Source organism: Heteronotia binoei, chromosome 12, assembly GCF_032191835.1.
Source record: "Heteronotia binoei isolate CCM8104 ecotype False Entrance Well chromosome 12, APGP_CSIRO_Hbin_v1, whole genome shotgun sequence".
Lineage (NCBI taxonomy): Eukaryota > Metazoa > Chordata > Lepidosauria > Squamata > Gekkonidae > Heteronotia > Heteronotia binoei.
The window spans coordinates 23,038,399-23,059,144 of NC_083234.1; the positions used below are offsets into that span (position 1 = coordinate 23,038,399).

The 20,746-nt window shown below is 38.2% G+C and overlaps 1 protein-coding gene across 3 annotated transcripts in view; it reads left to right on the forward strand.

Annotated features, from left to right (window-relative positions):
- Nucleotides 1-603: 603 nt before the first annotated feature.
- The window catches only part of ARHGAP32 (Rho GTPase activating protein 32), a 236,965-nt gene continuing 216,822 nt past the window's right edge, over nt 604-20,746 (forward strand). The window contains exon 1 of one of the 3 annotated variants that reach the window (XM_060251779.1): nt 604-673. In XM_060251779.1, the coding sequence (XP_060107762.1) occupies nt 639-673 (35 nt within the window). In that variant the 5' untranslated portion in view covers nt 604-638. The remainder of the gene's footprint in view (nt 674-20,746) is intronic. The other 2 variants (XM_060251780.1, XM_060251781.1) reach the window with 2 other exon arrangements.

Genomic DNA, 20,746 nt, shown 5'->3' on the forward strand with positions numbered 1-20,746 from the left:
GCAAGAGCTGAATTTCAAAGAGATTAAGTGACCTGCTCAAGGTTAGGTTTCACATTTGTGCAAATTCAGTTCTAATTTTTTTATATACTAGATTTTGTCTACAAAGTTTTTAAAAGGCAATGTATCCACTAAATAAGATCCACACATCTATACCTGGATATGTGCTACACTGTGCCATTTTACAGTACAGGAAACAAATTCCATTCCCCCCCCCCCCCACTTCAGGTTGGAAAGGGTTACAACTGAAATGCCTTCAGCAGCCTGGAGAAAATGTGAATCACTGAATGAAGAAAGACTGGGAACCTAGTGTTGCAAGCTGTTTTTATGGTTATCGTCGAGGATTTTCACCACAAATGTTTGAGGAGGTTCTGCTCATTGCTGACATTTTTCAGTCTCCCAGAGGTGGGAAGTAGTCTGTCTACCATGTCGTTAGAGGGGGTGAGGAGGGAGTGGAGGAAGATCAACTTTGTTTCTTAGCCCTTTTCTTTGGCTTCTCGTGCATTCGCCTCTTCTCACTGCTTGTAGCCAGCTGCTTCTGCAGTGTGTGTGTGTGTGTGTGTAGCATGTAGGGAGGAGGGACTGGAGGAGCTGCTGCTGCTTTTACCAATATCTATTCAGCAGCTTCCACTGCAGGGGCGATGAGAACTGGAGGCAGTCTTGATGAATCTGAAAGGTCAGTACTATCAATAAATCACCCACAGAAAGATATTTGACAGACATTTTTAGCCCTCTTCTCATAAAGTATTTCCAGCAGATACGTTACTTGTCTCTATGGAAGATATTTTTATGCTGTGATGGAGCCAAAAATTATGTAATAAAAATACAGTCTACAGTATTAAAAATTATGTAGTTATTTTTCATTAGTGATCATTCATTTGAATGAATAGGAGAAAAGGGATAAATGAAACCTCTCAGACATATAAATATGGAGAATGAGCAAAGGTAAAAATTATGTCCTTCATTATCTTTTATTTCATTATCTTTTATTTTTTACTTAAAACGTACTTATGACTCCTCCCACACTCATTGGTGATTACTTTAACACTTTATAGTTGGTGTCAAGTGCATTACTTTAATGCTGCAATATTAATGCCTAAATATAAAGCACATGATGAAACATTGTTTCAAATTGGATTATACCAAATTCTTACATGAACTAAGTTATAGCATACTGTTCGGTATTTGTATTTTCCCTTTTTTGCACTGGAGTTTTTAGAAACTGTAGCATGAGCTTTGGTGGTTGTATAGTTAACATTCTTTTAAAAAGAGGCTGATATCTTCAGAATAAATCTTTTCCTTCACCTTGGATTTAGATTAATGTTGTGGCTGATGTGAAATAAGCCTATTGTTCTAGTTCAGCTTATATGTTTTCTTGCAGAGAACATGCAGGGTGGAGTGGCTATTAAACTGAAAGCTTACCTCGTCTGGAGCAACTGCAACCTCCTACCTGATTTTTAAAGTAAGGTTGTTTTGCAAGACCAAAAGTTATTTATGAGCAGAGTTTCAGGAAGTAGGTGGTTTTGAGCTCTCTTATTTCAGTTTATATGCAAATATACAAAGTTCAGTTATCTTGTTATGTGGGCTCCACCTACTTGAAGGACTCGGTGAATAACTAACTACAGGTAGTCTACAAAGGAATTGTTTTAATTGTCTAGTAGGTATAAGTTGTCTCCCCTCCCCCGTCCGGAAAGATAAGATGTACAGACTCAGGTCTGGTATAAGTTCACTCTTATGTGTTGCAAAAGATATATGGAACAAAACATTTTATACAAGCATACAAGCTGAATGATCATCAGCATTACAAAGTTCTATGTTGTATTGCTGTGCATGTATGAATGAAGGGCATTATCAGTGTAAGACACTTGGAATTTGTTTACTGAATGATCTTTTTGATACATGGAAATTGATAATGGTATTTATGAGGGAATGAAGATAGCTGTAGTTACCAGTGCATGAATGGGGCTGTTAGCTCATGCCCTTTGGCCTAGTACTGCATATAACCAAATGTCCTCCTCTCCTCTCTATTATTTTGGCCTTCTGTCCTTCTGCAGTACTGTGAGGTGTGCAGTGGCACCATTTACCCTGAGAGTTGCCAAGAGTAAACTTTTGTTCAGAGATCTGACCTTTTAAAATCCTAGGCAGGATTCAAGAATAAGTGAAGCTTCTTTAACAGGGTTCTATACTTTAGTCAATTATCAGTGCTGAGCTGATTAAAGCATTAATCAGATTTTAATGTAGTCACAATTAATTGATGACTGCATTGTAAATGGCAAGCACCAACAGCATGCTCTGAGCTCTGATATGCAGTATCCTCTGTCTTGCCCCCTTCCCCATGCAGAAATATTTAAACAAAGTGGGCGTTAAAGGATTATTGTGAACTAGACTCCTGCGAGTAAGCTGTGGACGGAGAGAGAGAAATCTACGGTAGTTAAGGTAGCTATGAATGGAAACTGTTGGCCTGTATCCTACACTGTTTTCTAGTTCCTGTAGCCCCTGAATACATCATTCCTGGGGAACTTGTGCAGAGGAACAGTCATGCAAGTGGGGGTGTGTGGCTAGAGTGATGATGAGTGTGTGTGTGTGTGTGTGTGTGAAACTACCCCCCCCTTTTAGCAGTGGAACTCTTTTGATGGAAGAGAAAGGAGGGGATGGTTGAATCTTTTTCCTGCCCTGCTTCCTGCAGCATTATGAAACTTATGGTTGTTGTGTCCCCAAGGAATTATATTTCCAAGTATCAGCATGCATGAATGGAGAAGAAGCATGTTTATACTACTTACAACTACCAAATATTAAATAATATTTGCTTCATTAATATGCACAACAGGCCTGTAATATAGGGTATATTACAATTGCCATTCTATAAAATGGAGAGTGGAAAGAGTTGTGAGAGGTTTGAACCTATGACTCTCAGATCAAAATATGTATTGCTAAGAGATACTCAGTGTAAAGGATACCAAGGTCGTGGGAGTCCTGACTGTTGCCCAAAGAATTTATCATCCTTAAAGCCATGAAGATTATCACTAATTTTTTCCAGCTACTACTCTCTTTTATTCTTTTATGACTAAGCCTTTAAAATCTATTTGCTTTAATAATATCCTGCAGCCATGAATTCTGTAGGGCTTGTAATGTTCTTTATGTGGTCATTGATTGTTCGTAGATATCAAATTTCCCTTTGTCCTTAGATATGTGATGCGGAGTTGTTCAGTATTAGATTAATCAGTGTCTGATTTAAATATATCAATTTAATGATTTCTGTAACAGAGAACATTTGCAAAATAGAGGTGGGACATCTTTCCACCACAGGGAGCTTATAGTATGGGGTAGACAAGACAAAGCAAAGCAGTTCAAGTAAGGGCATAGTATGGGTTAAATAATGAGAAATAAGAACACGATGGGAAGAATTCCAGAAGGTGAGGCTCTGAGATTACACTTCCGTGTATGTTTATAGAACTGTTCACAAGTTAACAGGGAAATGGATTCATTGATTTCAAATGGCCAAGACAAAAAAAAAAGACTACTCTAAAATAGTTGATTTAAATTTAGTTTCCTATTTTGTAATACATAGTTTTTGGTTAATATTCATTGTTTGTTTTACTATTCAAACACATTGTTTTGATACTAAATAGAACTCAAAGCTACATTACCCTATTGTGTCTTTGAAGACAGTTTGGAAACTTCAGTGAGTACAGAATACAGCTGCCCAGCTAAATCCAGCTATATTAGTGTGATTTTGAAATGTGTACATTGGCTATTGGTTGTTTCTGTGTCCAGTGAAAAGTGCTGTTGTGCTGATTGTATGAATCTGTTCTTGTTGGTTTTAATATTTATGGTGTCTGGCTGTCTGTCCATCTATAAAATTCTCAATATGACTCCATCTGAGGATACTTACATTCATAGATTGGAACCATGTTGAGACAAGGGGGACCTTTCTTCAAACTTGAGGAATCCCCACAGGTATGCAAAAAACCTGAACATTTGGAAAAATGGGGACCCCCCCTAAAAAAAAAAACCTAGAGGAGCTGCTGCCTGATGGTGGAGGCAGTGACACTACAAACCAGGAAGGGTATGTGGCTGGCAAGTGGGGGTGGGGGGACAGGCAGATAGAAGGGCACAGCCGTGGGGGAGAGAGAGGGACCAATGAACAGCAGCTGCAACCCCCTGCATGACTTGGGCAAGCAGGAGAGGAGATGGTGTTTGATATTTAGACATTGCTCAGCCTAAAGGAAGAGTGAGGGGTTGGATCCTGGGTCTTCCAAATCCTAACCCAATGCTCTAATTTTTTTACTGTGCTGGATATTGAAATCACTGGCATATTAGCTATGCTGTAAAATGTCTATAAACAGTGTCCAAAATGATTTTGATAAACATTGTGCTGATTCTTCATAGAATCAAGCTTTTGGGATTTAGGTGAACACTGTGAATTTAGGCGTAACATCACTGGGATAGCCTCCTAAAACAAATGGGCTAATTTTCTTCTTGACAGTCTTGTTTATATCTAAAATTTGGGATTGCACTCTCTGTTTATAAAATGTTAAATCAGTTTTCTTCCAACAAGTACTCAAAGCAATATGTGTTTTCTAGCTAAAATCAAGTAACTGAACAATGAAAATACATTTGAAAATAGCAAGGACTTGATGAAGTATGAGAGACGTTTGCGTATGAACTCTGGTAGATGTTTGTGCCTACTTCTGTACTGTGATAGCTGAGAGCCCTATGCTAAAGCTGCTGCCCCTCCCCTGATTTTATTTTGTGTGCTTGGGCTATGGCAAGGCCTTCTCCACGTTTCACAAAGAAAGGATGAGTTTATATGAGTGCTGTTGTAGATAGGTTGCCCCTATGCTGTTTATCATTTAAAAGCCCATAACAAACAGCATGGTTTTGGCTTCGTAGCACATAGGCAGCCAGTTAAAGCATCTGCTTGTCTTACTTTTAGTAATTTTTGTACAGGCAGTTCTCCTGAAGAGCCAAATGGCTGCTTTGTATTTCTAGAGGATTCTGAATTGGCATTAGAAAGCTTCTTTAGTACAATCATGTTACAAATGGGATGCTATACTTGTGGCAGCTCCCTGTCATAAAACAACTGTTTTATCTTTTTTTGAACTATGCTGTTAAAGTGGCTGTCTTCCAAACTAACACTTGTCACATATTTATGTGCATTTAAGGGAGTAATATGGCCTAGATTTAAAGTGACATTGCCACTAGCATTATATTTTTCCCTGTAGAGAGAGTTTTCTTTAGTAAATCAAAGTGAGTAAATTGGGTTGATAAATATTGGGTTGGGTTGGATCTTAAGCACTGCAAGCAGAATTTCGCTCACATAATATCCAGTTTTCTACGACTTCATGGTTGCCAGTCTTGGTGATAGTGTTTAGTCTTCCGATTCGCCAAAAGATTCAGTTCCTTAAACAAATGATGGTTTTCTGTTAACAGTAGTTGGGCCCAAAGAAAGTACCAGTTCTATTTCATGTATGACAATATATCTATGTCTGTATATAGATTGGAGATCTATTTTCCAAGATGAAATAGTTTCTCTAAACAATATTTAAGAGAGCAATTTTTCTAACATGAAATAATTTATTTTCATGGATGAATTAGTAGCTTATAAAGACGATCTTATGATGTTTTGTTTAAGACAATGGATATATTGAACTGTCATGAACCAGCTAAGCAAGAACAACATTCTGTAATCCTCAGGCTCGTATGCTACATATTCTGTAATCCTCAGGCTCATATCCCACCTTCTTTCTTCTCTCTGTAACAACTTGTGGATACTTTTAAAACAGGAAGTCTTTAGTTTTGGCATATAATGGGAGAGGAAAAGTTTTGGCATATAATGGGAGAGGAAAAGGAAGTGAGGATGAACCCCAAGGATTTCTTTCCCTTCCCTTTTGCTATTTTCTACATCTGGACATACAACATCTGGATAGTCACCAAAATGACATTTTCATATTTGATGGTTATCTACAAATATACCGAGGTCTTTAAAAAAAAAAAAAATAACACATCGACCCCAAAGATTTCTGAAGCTTGTTTGTGGAATATTTTTTCTTTGGTTGTTGGCAGCCAATGACTGGGATCCAAAGATCTACTTTAGGCACATATCCAGTGGAATATTTACTTCTTCCTTTGAGTAAAAGATAATGTGCCTGGTAGTGGTGGAAGGGTGCTGCTGTTTGCAAAAAAATAAAAATTTAAACGTTATATGGGTCTGTGGAAGTAGTTATGCAGGTGTTTGGGTTCAGTGCAACTAATAGATTTTTGCTCCTTTGCTTGTTATCCCAGCCCTACCCAAAGGACCTGTGTGGATCTTTGAGAAAACACTGGTGCTTGGGTTGACTTCTCATGCCCTCAACTTAAAACATTTTACCCAAGGGCCTTTTCTGTGTAGCGCACTGAACATTAAGGATAATCCATTCCCAGTAGATAGCCATCATATGTTCCTGCAGTTCCACTTTTGAAATTGACTTTTGTCCTTCAACAATGTTTACAGCAGTTTTTGAACCTATTCTTCCAGATGAAGAGCTTTGGGAAGGAAGTGTATATTTTAGTCAGTATAATGAAAGATGACAAATTCATTTTGTCTTGGAGTCTTAAATTCATCCCTCCTCCTTCAAACTATTTAAAAGATAACATCACATTATGTATTGCTGTGAAGCTTAATTTCCAACAGTTTGTTCTTTCACGTACCCACTCTCTCCATGTTCCACTGTAACGGATTTAACAGTATATGAACAAGATGATGATATTGGATTTATCCCTCCCTCCACTCCGAATCTCAGAGCGGCACACAATCTCCTTTATCTTCCTCCCCCACAACAGACACCCTGTGAAGTGGGTGGGGCTGAGAGGACTCTCACAGCAGCTGCCCTTTCAAGGACAATCTCTACCAGAGCTGTGGCTGACCCAAGGCCATTCCAGCAGGTGCAAGTAGAGGAGTGGGGAATCGGTTCCCCCAGATAAAAACCTGCACATTTAACCACTACACCAAACTGGCTCTTAACACAGAAGCATTTTATTTGCCTACAGCCTAGTTGGGAGCTAAGTTCTGGTTCATAATGCAAATGCAATTAATAATTCCATATAGAAACAATGTTTTTTTGTTCAGTGGTAATAATTTCTTTTTTTTTACAGTCTCACATGTGCTTTTTTCTATCTAAAAAAACAATGTCTTAATATGTTCCATATTCAATGAATCGCTGGCTATCTAACAGGGCAAATCTAGGGAGAGATAGACTGAGAACAGTAGTAGGTGAGCATGAATGTGTGTTTGGACTTTTAAAAGCTTATGTTTTAGGCAGATGTGCTTAATAAGCCTTTGGCTTGGCTCAGTCATAACATAGAACTGTTGTTTTTTACATTATGTTTTTTTCATGAAACCAGGAATTGTCTTTCAGACAATCATTCTTGGTTTGTCTCAGCAAATGCTGGTTCCTTTGGTTTTCTTTCCTGCTTCTCATGCAGTGACCTAGCTGGTTTCCCAGCCTGCATTGTGGTGAGATCAGTACTGGGGAACAAACAAGGATTAAAGCCAGAGTTCTTGTGTTCATATGTCACATGAAACCATTGTTAAGATCAGTGTGGTTCTAAACCACAATGGCTTACCTTAGATTATCATAGTAACCAACGTTTAGTTTATTTAAACTTTGGTTTCAAGTGATGTCTTGAAGCCTTAACATGATCACAAATGCTAATATAAACTATCAGTCTACATTCCCAGTATTGACATGTGCAAAAGATGGGAAAATGAATTAACAGTGGTGTTTAACAGAAGGTAAACTGAGTAAATCAATAAAAAAAATCATGGTGGAGACTAAAACAAGACTCTAGCATGAGATAACTCAGTTGATTTTTGTTTTTGTTTTTTTGTGTAAGAATCCAAATATGAATCAGGGAGCTTTTCTTTTCTTTTTTTTAACAACAAAAATATTTTTTATTAAAGTAGGCAAGAGTAAACAGAACATCAACAGTCTTATTAAAAGATTCCAAGAAGTATGAGTATGGGCATTACAATGTAAAATAAAATCAGATATGATAATTAAACAGTATTAAATGGATATATTACAACTAAATAAATAATTATGAACTAATAATGTAAATTGAGCATTCATGAAAAAATACTAGGTATAAATTAAATGATTTTTAAACTAAGAATTAAATGAAGAAATGAATAAGAATAGAATAAAGAACTAAATAAAGAGTTCCACTCCTGTGTCATAGCATAAAATTTTTTTGTGCAAGAAGGAAAAGGAGAACATTAAGGATCTTGTGTTAAAAGCAAACAAAGACATTTGATAAGAATTATAGGGAGAAATTTCCTGATTGAAGATATATTCTACAAAAGGGAACCATTTTTTGCAGTAAAATGAGAAGGAGCAGGAAAGGAGTCAGAGTGATGTAAGTAGACAGTAATTTTGTCCATGATAAAGTGTTCCCAGACTTTTGTAAGCCAAGCAATTGTGGTGGGAGCTTTTGATGCTTTCCAAGAGGAGGCAATAGAAGCTTTAGCTGCTACACGAGACTGATATATTTTTGGAACATTCACAACGTATTTTTGGAACATTCATTGAACCCCAGATGTTTAAAAAATTAGTTCTGGAACAAGAGGAATTTGATACGAGGTGAGATTCTTAATTGTTTGAAGACTATCCAGCCAAAATTTCTGTATCACCGGACATCCCCACCAACAGTGTTCGTAGGTACCAGGTTGACCACATTTTTTCCAGCAAAGAGGAGAGTTTGACTTGGAGATGGCAGTGAGATGGACAGGTGTAAGATACCATCGATGAAGAATCTTGAAATCGTTGAAGAATCTTCGTGGTGAAAGATTGCAGTCTAGTGCTGAGCACTGGTGATGAAAACAACAAAGAGGAATATACTGCTGACCATTGTTCAGAAGATAATGAAATATTATATTCTTGATTCCAAACTAGTTGATGTCCCACCGGATTAGAGTTGTCTAAACATATTAAAATATCATATATGACTGACATGAGGTCTTTAAGTGGAGAGGTTGAGGAGTCCAAAAGTCATTCAAATTCTGTAGGCTGAGAGTGAAAAACTTTTGAGAGGTCAATTTTAGAGATGCCGTGATTTAATTGCAAGTAAAAAAACCATGGAATACAGCTTTTAATTTTTTTTCTTCAGGATGGCTTTGGATAGCAAACCCGATGCAGACGAAGTATCTTTAAGACGAGTCACATGTGCCGAATACCAAGAGCAGTAGAGTTGCCCGGTGGGAACCAGGGTTGGTTAAATATGGCTGAATAACGGGAGGTCTCAGGGAGAAGTCTGCCTCTATGTGTCCCAAGTCTTGAAGATAGCATTAAGTAATGGGTTTTGTTTAATTGATGTTGGACGAGAGTGTGGAGTAATCCAGACAATTTCCCCTGGAGAAAGTGGTGAAAGAAGAGAGCGGAATGGCTTAGACCATTCAGCACAGTCCCTGGTACGCACCAATTTAGCAATGTTTGTCAGCAGAGCAGTCTTGTGATATATAGATATATCGGGAAAGTTCAGGCAGGGAGCTTTTCTGAGTAATAATTTTAACAGGTTTTTCTTCACTAATTTAGAAGCATAGGAAATTACAGATTCTCTACATTATTTTTAGATGGCACAAAATTGCAGAGGCTCTAAGGACAATCTGTTTCTCCCTATATAATACAACATTGGGGATAGAGTCGCTTGAGTACCCTTTCCTGCTTTCCATGTGTGGTAAAGCATATGTACCAACTGGAAAGCTGCCACTTCTCCAATCTAACTTTTCAATTTTAGTGATAGATAATTTTAGCCAACAGGTTCACTTCAGAGAGGGACAAATTTAAGTGAGAACCTTATGATGGGATTCAGTCCTAAACACTTAATAGCATCTCACCCACAGAAGTGAGACCAGAGTTGCCAGGGGCTATGTACTCTAAAGTGATCAGCACCCCATTATGGTTCTCCAGTAAGTGGATTTCTTTAATAAGTTTGCTTGACCTGTGTCTGTTTTCACATGTATTCATGTGTTTATTTTAGATGTGTACCTTTTAGGACCTTGATAAAAGCTCTATTATAGCTACCTGTCCTTTATTTAGTTTTAGGAAGTACTCTCAAATTTTGGTAGTAGGTATGCTGCCTTAATTATTCCATATTGTGTGTTAGGGCAGAACTGCTGCCTTAATTATTTCATATTGTGTGTTAGGACAGAACTGTTTGATTTCTGACACAAAAGGAGACATTTTAGAATTTATTTGTACTTTTTAATTTATCCATTTTGGCTCTTCATGGTTTTTCTCAGAATGTTTTGATTGCTTGTATCACTTGCTGTTGTTTGAAGACTAGGGTTGCTTTTGTGTTGGGAGTGTGCTGTTTTATTCCACCATAGCGCCTTTCTTACTTCAGGTTTTGTTTTATTTGATAATATACCATCTTAAGTTAAACCTGCTTGATACCTTCTTGCACTTTGTAACAAGTCATACATGGTCAGCAGGACTTCTCGTTTCATCCTTCATGATCACTGTTTCTGCATAAAATGGGGCTAATGTTTGCACTGCTTCCAAAGTATTGCTACCAAATCTTCATCAAACATTGAAAAAAGATAAAAACACTTGCAACCCTGTGAGGTTTTAAGAAAAAGAACTGAAGGGCTTTGAAAGAAAATGGCAAAAAAAAAAAAAAAAGAAGTCAGCCCCTCAAAGACATTGTGTATTGTCTTACCTGCAAATTTCTAATTTAAAAAATTAATAGCCTGCTCTTAGTCAGTTGCTTATGTACCTTATTATTCACTCTTCAGAATATTTTAGAACATTGTTAACCTAATGAGTTTCAATACAGTTTGGTGTTTGTTTTTGTCATTGAAGAGTAGGTTCAGGTGGGTAGCTGTGTTGATCTGAAACAAAAGAGCAAAATTTGAGTTTAAGAACAAGAAGAAGTGAAGAAGTGCACATACATACCCAGAATTAAACTTTGCTGGTCCCAAAGGTGCCACTGAACTCAAACTTCGTTGAAAACTAGTAATAGTTTGTAAGGTTCGTGGCTAATTTTAGATGTATTTTGAATCCTACAGGATGAACTTTAATATGATACAATATTTTATTATTATTATTATTTATATTCCTCCCATTCCCCATAGGGTCTCAGAGCGGAGCACAATGTAAATGATAAAATCACGATAAAATCACAACAGCATAACAATAAAAACCAATTACAGTGTTCAGTCCAACAGAATGGTTTAGCGGGGCCATATAGTAAGATGCTATAACAATACAATACAGCGAAACAGCGCAGTAGAATAGTACATTAGGGGAGGCAAACCGATCTAATGAATAGATGCCTGTCGCCTCATCCAAAAACCTCCATCCTATTTAACTAGGATGGAGGGACTAGAGGAAGAAGCCTTCATGGCAGGAGAAATTGTGAATAAACGTTTCTCTTAGCTGTTCATTTGGTTTTGCTGTGCAAAATGCTGCAGCCATGCCATTGAGTGGGATGCATTCAGGGCAAATGGGAGAAAGAGAAGCTAGTTTCTGAGGTGTGCACATGCTTCTAAATGAGGGTTCCAGCAGACCTGGAAAAAATACTTTGTTCCTTTCACTGTATGGAAACTAGTGGAGGAAGATTTTCGTGGTACTAACACACTAAACAATAAACCAGATAGGTTGAGAAACAGGTGAAGTCTATTACAAGAAGGTATATAATCCTAATCAATTCTGCTTTAGTAAATACACAAAGTATTTATGAGCTTAAAATATGAAATATCATACAAAATAAGAAAAATTGTGCAGACCAAATATGTCTTCATTGATTTCTAAAAATAGTATTGATTAATAAAAGTATTGATTAATAATATGTATTGATTAATAATATGCATATATAGTAAAATATCATGAGTATAAAACACAGTGTAGAGTTGGACCATTTTGACCCAGTTACTGTAATAGATATAGACAGGATCCTGGGACCTATCAATGCTGGCACTTGTAGACTGGATCCGTCCCCTGCCTGGATGCTGAAATAATGTAAGACCCACACCAGTGAGTCTTTGTTCTTCATCAGAAATCAGTTGCTCACTCATGGCATCTTCCCCCAGCCACTCAAAGAGGAACTTATATGTGGACTACTACCTTCCCCCAACCCTTCATTAAAATTATTATTGCTTGTTCAATTATTGCCCAATCTTTAAATAGCCCTTCTTGGGATAAGTGATGGAGAAAGCATCTAGGTGGTCTTGGATAGGTCATGAGGTTTGGACCATTATCAGTCTAGTTTCAGGCCTGGCTGTGGAACAAAGACATCCCTGTGGCATTTAGTTGATAATCTCCATCTGGGTGTACACAAAGACCATGGTTCTTTCCCCCCTCCTTCAGCAAATGTTGGCAATAAGAAGATCATGCCATCAGATTGAGAAGTTTGGAAGCAGAAGTAGGTATCGGGATGTGCCTTGTACTGGTTTAAACCATTCTTCATGGATGGGACTCAAAGGATTGCTGTTGGAGACCAGAGCCAATTCCCCACTAGACCTTTAATCCTGGTTTAGCCCTGTCCCCAGACTTGATTATCTACAATAGAATCATAAACTCACAGAGCTGATTTCTGTGATTCCATGATTCAAGTGTAGAATGTCAGTTTGGGGACAGGGCTGAACTAGGATCTAGTGTGGAGCTGTCTTTACTGTGGGAGCTGCCTTTTTGGTTTCTAGAGAGTGCAGTTTTATCCTCATGTTATTCAGCCTCTTTGTAAAGTATTCAGGAGAAAATCATTCATAGCTTTGGAACTGGAATTCATCAACATGCTGATGACACCCCACTCTGTATCTCTCTATCCAAATCCCCTGATGTGGTAGATGTCTTGAGTCAATGCTTGAATGCTATGGTTAAATGAATGAGAGTGAACAAACTGTACCCAAACAAGATGGAAGTGATGCTGGTTAAAAAGGCAGAGATTTTGAAAGACATTGTGCACCCCACTTTTAATAAGGTTCAGCTGACCCTTGCTGACTCAGTTAAGAGCCTAGGGATCCAGCATTGCTGTTGGCGAAACAAATTAACAAAGCTGCAAATAATGCTTTTTTCCAACTCAGGTCTATTTTAGAAGATGCCATAAATAAGATCCCTGATGATAACCACTGCTGTTTTGTTCCGGGCTATTTCATAATATAGGCTGCACATGCAAGTAACAACAAAGCAGTGTATATAATATCAGCATTTCAGATGTCATAGGGGGAAAATACATTTTATTTTTTTTCACTTTACAGTAAGGATTAATTAGAGAGGAGCTAGAAGCCTTTATCCTGTTTTCTGATTGTTCCCCTGGAGAGTTGCTGGTAGCGATGGCAGATAAAGAGTATTTCATTGGGTTCATGGTAGAGTCATTCTTTGGAATAATAATTACACTGCTAATCTTGAAGCAGGTAAAAATGTAGCTCTTTGGTGTTTGCCCCCAAGCAATCAGGAACTGTTCAGTCTCATATAGGAACTTTTACTACCTTCAGTATTATTGTATCAAAGATACGCCAGTTATGTGAACTATGTTACCCATGAACCAGTATCTCTCAGTCTCTGTCTGTGTGCGTGTGAAAGAGAAAGATAGAGATAAAATAAATATTTGTCACTTAAATTTTCCCAGATAAGAGTTTTCAGATAGAATCAGAGGGCTCTGCAAGTGTTTTATATTTTCTATCCTGGTAGTATCCTTATATCATTGGAAAGACGGAGTGACAGGATTGAGGGATATTGATGGGACAAAGAGAGAGTTTATAAGGATTGTTTTCCCCCTTAACAAATTTGGGAATCTCTGATTTACTTCGATAATCTTACTTAAGCATATATACTCGAGGAATATGCTTTTGACAAAGTGATGAAAAGCAAGCTGATCATAACTGGTTCATTCTATGGTTACTGCATTTCTAATAGAACAAAGCTAGAAAATGCTTGTTAGGTACTTCTGAGGCAGAATGAATTTATATTCATGCAGTTCAGATCAGAGAAGAATTTTACTTCCAATTTGTACTTCCAGGGTTCATGGAAAATCTTTCAAATTTACAAAATGTTTGCAGTATACAACTATGATTACATCTCCTACGTCTTTGGGATCAGCAGAATGCATGTGATAATCACATATTTGAGAGAGAAATCATAATCATATATTTAAGGGATAAATGACATATAATTTGAATGAAAGACCAAGTACAAACTGTGGTTAAGGTAACATATAGTAAATATTTTTTTTAACAAATCTTCTGTTTTAATAATGGCAGCATTCCCAAGAAATACATGCGTAAATTAATTAGCTCTGAAAAATCTCCTGCAATTCCCCCCCTCCGGCCTAAATTTTCATTTTTAGAGTATGTGGGGTAAACATCTGATTAACATGAGATAATTCAAGGATTAGTTAAATTGCTGCTCATTCATTTTATTTTTAGCCTTGGCAGGAAGCTGTACTTTTAAAAGAAGGCTTTTGAGAGCTCTGCGGAGTCACTAGCTGCAATGATTTGCATTAAGGGAATGAAAATTCAGGACAGTGGACTCTATTCAGCAAAGCAAATTATGTACAGAAGCTGCCATCTACATTGTGACACTCATCCAGGCGCATTGAAATGGGGCTTTCTTCTGTGCTGAGATGTACAGGAGATTGCTTGCATTCACAACACCACTTAGAACCACTTAGTTCTGTGTATATACAGCTGGATAGCTTCCTTGTGTTTTGAGTAGTCTTTGACCTGCCTGTTGCTATGTCTTGAAAAGTAGCCACTGAATTTCATGATATTCGTAGCATTATTCTGAACCAAATAAGAGGGCATTAAAATACATTCCTCCCCACACAAAAAAAATTGGTGATTCCATTAAATCTGTTCATTGGCCTACTCCTGTTGTATTTTATTTATTTATTTAAAATATTGGGTGTTTTCCCAGAATTTAAAATCACAATTCAGGACTTCTGGTAACTTAATCAAATGCAGTCCTAAATAATACCATCTTCAGCTGCCTCCTAAAGATTGAAAATGAAGTCATTTTTATTCTTGCTCATGGAAACGTTTCATTATCCGTCAGTATAGTTCAAGATAATTAAAAGGGTTTTACTGAAAGTCTTCTTCCTTTTGTACAAGCTGGTATGAAGCAGAGAAGGATATTAGCTTAACTGAGATCTCAATGTCAAATGTTGGTTCTATCATATCTGCTAGCAGTGCTGCAGTGAAGTGTGTCTTGCCTTGTTAATTATTTGTACCCAACCTTCTCGGCTAACAAACCAATATTCAGTTATACCTTGACTTTCTCCCCGGTGTGGACCCAAAGCAGTTAGGCTGAGAATGTGTAATTGGCCCAAGTTCACCCAGTGTGCTTGCAGAGTGGGTATTTACTGGGTATTCCAGACTCTAGGAGCCCCGTGGCGCAGAGTGGTAAGCTGCAGTACCCCAGTCCAAGCTCTGCTCATGACCTGAGTTCATCCTAGCGAAAGCTGGGTTCAGGTAGCCAGCTCACCCTTCCATCCTTCCAGGTTTAGTAAAATGAGTACCTGGCTTGCTTGGGATAAAACATAGATGACTGGGGAAGGCGATGGCAAACCACCCTGTAACAAAAAGCCTGCCAAGAAAATGTTGCAATGTGCCATCACCGCGTGGGTTGGTAATGACTTATTGCTTGCACAGGGGACTACCTTTACCTTTTATCTTTTTATTCCAGACTCTAGTATGACACCGGAATCTGTAGCAAATATTACATTCAAAAGATGTCTTTGAGCTGCTCACCATTTTTGTGGTAGTACAAAAGAGCAAAAGTCCAGAAACACCTTAAAGACTAACAAAATTTGTGGCAAGGTATGCAGTTTTGTGAGTCACTGCTTGCTTCTTCAGATACAGCTACAGTCTGCTGCTGCAGGCAGACTAACACAGCCACCAATCGATCTATTTTTGTGTTTTTTTGTGGTGTTTATATGGGATAAATCGAAAAGGAGAACCACTACTTGAAAAACAGGAATTTATATTTTAATTATTTAGGTCTAAAGCTAGTTTCCAAATGGATGTATAGCGAACTCATCCAGACCCTGTGTAAAAATATGGAAACTGTACTGTAATTACATTTTAATTTTAAATTGTTTTATCTGGTTTATTATATGTCTGGATTTTTTTTACATGTAAATGTGTTATATGATTGATCAAATGACTGTAATAAAAACAAACAAACAATAGATGGTTGGAGGCATTATTGGTAGTGGGAAAAAAATTAAATTGCACCGACTTACCCATTAGGTAGTCACCTTCCAGTTCTCTCTTTGTAAAAGAACTTTTATCTCTTTTTATTTACTTTGCGTGGGAAGGCCGCTCAGGGAAAATTTGTACTTCTGCATTTGTGTCAGTTCTGCTCTTGTGGGCAATCAGGTTAGTAGCTTGCATTAAGCATCTTGCTAATGGCCAAATCCTTAGGAAAGTAGGTTGCTCTAAATAAGGGAAATATTACTCAGCTTCAGTCGCTGGAGAATGTGAATTAAGACTTGTATTCTTTCAAGCCAATGATTTATTATTCAGGCAGGAAGTAGTAAACTGTAACATCCTTTTTCATCCCCCTTCCACATCTGGTAAATGAAATTAGTAACACTTTAACACTTCTCAGTGTTCCTTGGACCTTGCTCCACAAAGGTTGAAGTCTTTTCAAAGAAATAAAGTAATTAGTATTAAATTCTTACCCACATGGGCTTATGACAGCATAAACATCAGTGACAGGATGGTAGGTGGAATAACCTTCAGTAGGAGTGTCTTTTTATCTTTTTCTCCATGATATAATGAATACAGCCTCAGGCTTAGAAGAGATAATTGCTTGGCACAGGTGTACTTGTGGGTCTCCTGAAATTGCCTTTCCTTCTATACAAATTGGTGTGTATGCCAATGCTCTGTTCCTTTAATAACCATATAGATGAGCCCATGATGTGATGCCCCTATTAAGTAGACCTACAAGCAAGTTTATTTTTATCTCTCATTAGAATGTGCAGTCTTCCCCCTCCTCCAGTAATGCTTACTGCTTTTCTCATAATACCTTCCAGGAATGATTGAGGAGTACAAAATATATATTCAAATTACTTAACCCCACCACACTAGAAACCCTCAAAAATCTTTTGACTACAACAAAGTCTTGTTATTTTGGTCATAGCTAGTAATCCATATTGGCATAAATTTTGGCCACTTGCTAATTTAGTCTTGGCCGCCATTGTTTGGAAGTCCCTAGAAGCTTCTAAAACAGCACATTGGCATTAGTCAGTGTTGAACATTAGACAGTAGCTTACAGTAAGCAATTCAAGGCCTGGAAGTGTGCATCAGTATGAGGCTATGTGAAACAAGTGTATGATGTAGTGATGGTCATAGGAAGAAACAGCTTTACAAGTGGATTAGATTCATGGAGGATGAGTCTGTAGTCATGGTGACTGAGGGAAACCTCCACACTTAGAGGCACTAAGCCTCTGAATCCCAAAGCTGGGAGGTGACATTAGAGGAAGCCCTCAGCCTCTATACCATGTTGTTGGCCAAGGAAGCTGGGCCGGATGGACTTATAGGTATGATCCAGCAAGGCTTTTCTTATGTTCTTGTGACTTTGTCAAATCGGTTTCTGGTTTGTTAGGTTTGTGGCTGAATATCCAAAAAGGTGCTCCTGGGCATCCTCTCCAATATCCAGAGGTCCTTTGCTGCCTCCATAAGCAACCCCCGTTTCACCCCCCCCCCCGCAAAAACACCTTTCTGGGGTGCTGGGGACCCCATTCTTCCGCTGCTCACACCTCCTGGCCTTCCCTCTACTACCTCCAAGAGTCAGTTAGCCAACACAATCCCTGCACCCACCTTCAGATCCAGCGTATCCCCTTTTCCTTGTTGATAGCTTCCTTCCCCTGCATCCTGCCATTGTCCCCCCTCCCCCCAGAAGTTGCTGTGGTTCTGGGAAGTGAAGTGAGCTCACTGGAGAGGCTCACTGTTGTCTTGGGCATCAGCATGTCTGGCCGATGAACCCAAACACTGGTTGATGGGTGATTCACAAACTATGCAGTTGTCTGAATTGTGGTTTGTGATTTGACGAACCGGCCTGGTTCATCACCAGAATTTGGTTGTGACCATCCCTATTCTTAAGTGCACATAGAAAAATAAAATAGGCTTATTATTCGACAAACATTATATATTTCAGTATCTCCTAGAACAGGAATGTTAAATTCATTTGTTATGAAGGCCGCATATGGAATAAATGTTACTTTATTTTATTTGATTTATATATCCTGCCCTCCCTGCAAAGCAGGCTCAGGGCAGATTTCTTCAGAAACTTATACATTAAAATAACATTATATTTTACAGTATAAAAAATACAACTTAAAATACTGCCTCAACTGTCACAGCCAAACAGGCCAGACTGTGTGTACTATAAAATGTAATGCCAGATAGAAGAAGAGTAATAGTAGTTTGGATTTAATTCCTGCCCCTCACTTGGAGTCTCATAGCAGCTTAAAATCTCCTCCTCTTCCTCTCCCCACAATAGATACCCCTCATGGTCACCATATGGAAAACAACACGAAGCTTGTTGGCTCAGTGGTGGCGCAGGGTTGGCTGCTCAGCTCTGCCCCTTACATAGTGGCTTCTCCAGTCCTCACTGAACTGTGGTTGAGAGGGAGAAAAACACCACACCTCCTCTTTCTCTGTCTTCGCTTCCATTCCTGCCAACTTAACCTCTTAGCCCCACCCCTAAATACATCACAGCTAGTTTGGTGTAGTGGTTAAGTGTGTGGACTCTTATCTGGGAGAACTGGGTTTGATTCCCCACTCCTCCACTTGCAGCTGCTGGAATGGCCTTGGGTCAGCCACAGCTATCGCAGGAGTTGTCCTTGAAAGGGCAGCTGCTGTAAAAGTTCTCTCAGTCCCACCTATCTCACAGGGTGTCTGTTGTGGGGGAGGAAGATAAAGGAGATTGTGAGCTGCTCTAAGACACTGAAATTCAGAGTGGAGGGTGGGATATAAATCCAATATCCTCCTTCTCCTCTTCCTCCTCCTTTCATACCAGTTGCTTGCGGGTCAGGTAAAAGTCCTGAGCTGGCCAGTTTGGTCCCCAGGCCTTATGTTTAACAACCCTTAGGTTTTCCTGATACGTTTTGCTGAAAATGTGGCTACTCCAGGTACATAAGAAAAAAGATGTCGAGAAAAAGTGTACTGATAACATTCTACAAGGTTTTGTTTGAAACAAGGTTCCTGTATAAGTTGTAAATGTGCAGCATGCCCCTCCCCCCAAACGGAGAAGGGGAGATTGATGATTGTGTTCTCCAGAGCATTGGAGAAATGTGTTGTGTATATGCACTGTGTTCTTAATTACAGTGAACGGTATCTTGAAACACAAGTGCTTCTGTTTCTCAGGTATAGATCTCTATACCAGCTTTGATATTATTAAATTGGCACATGCAAATTAGGTTTCAGGTACTGACCTTTCTGTTCCCTTTTTCATGAAGAAGCAGATGCTATCCATATTTAAAGTTGGTGAAGTTTGATCTTCAGTGATTGCTTGACAAATGACAGAATATTTAAGTATCTTATGGTTGACCTAACTGAAGACAGGAAGGTTGTACTTTTAGGCATAACACTTTTAATATGAGCAAGTTCTCTATTATGAGAAGTTTTTAGTTTTCTAATGCAGTGCCTGGGTTACAGTAGATAAAATCCCAGAAAGGTTTGTAGGTGTGTTTTTGCTCAAGTTTCATCCTCTGAAGAAATTTGTTGGAAACAGTATTTAATGGGAACTAATACAGTGTATTTTAAATCTACCAACAGTGTGAAAGTGTGCAACTTAGGCTCTATTTCCCCATTAAAGATGCACAAAACAGGGCACACAAATATGCAAAGAACAGCGCTGATCTGAGTAGATGGTGAAAAGTAGAAATTAACAAGTGACATTGCCATGCAATATTTAATGGATAAAGTTGAATTTTATCGGCTCATAAATATACTAATAAATACTATGGCAAACACTCCCAAATGAAGAACAGATGTTCAGCTTTTATTTGACCTTGAAATATGAAATTTTGAAAGCAAATAAGGTGATAATGGGCATGTACTTTTCAGAATAATGTTAGTATCCAAAAATTAGTTGTGTGTGCCAAGTGGGGATTTTAGTGTTGTGGCTTCATTGGTCTTGTCAGCCACCAGCGAGCCTGCAGCAAACGTGGACTATTGCACCCTTCTTAAATCTTCGTTCGCGAAGCCAAGCCGAGAGAGATTACCATACTATATATGGCAACCCCACTTTTAAAATAGGAGACAGTGAGTTTTTGAGTACTGTGAGGCTCTGCTGTTGTGAGAAGTAAAAAACAAAACTAAAACTCAGATCTGTTTAAAGTAGCTTTGGATCCTGGATGAGAAGGTGAATTCAGCACATTTTTCCTGACAATGTCTACTGTTTGCTCTTCTGAATTTTGGAATTTACTTTTGTGAATGGGCAGTTTCTGAACATATTGAAAAACTTTCTCTGATTTAAGAGTATATGTGCTGGAAATTCAAGCAATACCAGATACTGAAATTTGTGCATTATGTCACTCTCTCCATTCCCTTTTTTGCTAATTATTTACTAGAAAATATGCCTGTGGGCAGGGCTATGTTTCTTTAAAAAGCAAGCTTGGTACCTGGTATAATGATAGGTACAGAATAAGCAATAAATGATTATTATATTGGTATACAGTAGCACTAATGAGAATGATTAATGGTTTCTCCCTAAGGGTTCTAAACCACTTTACCAAAAATGGAGACAGATCATTATCCTTATTC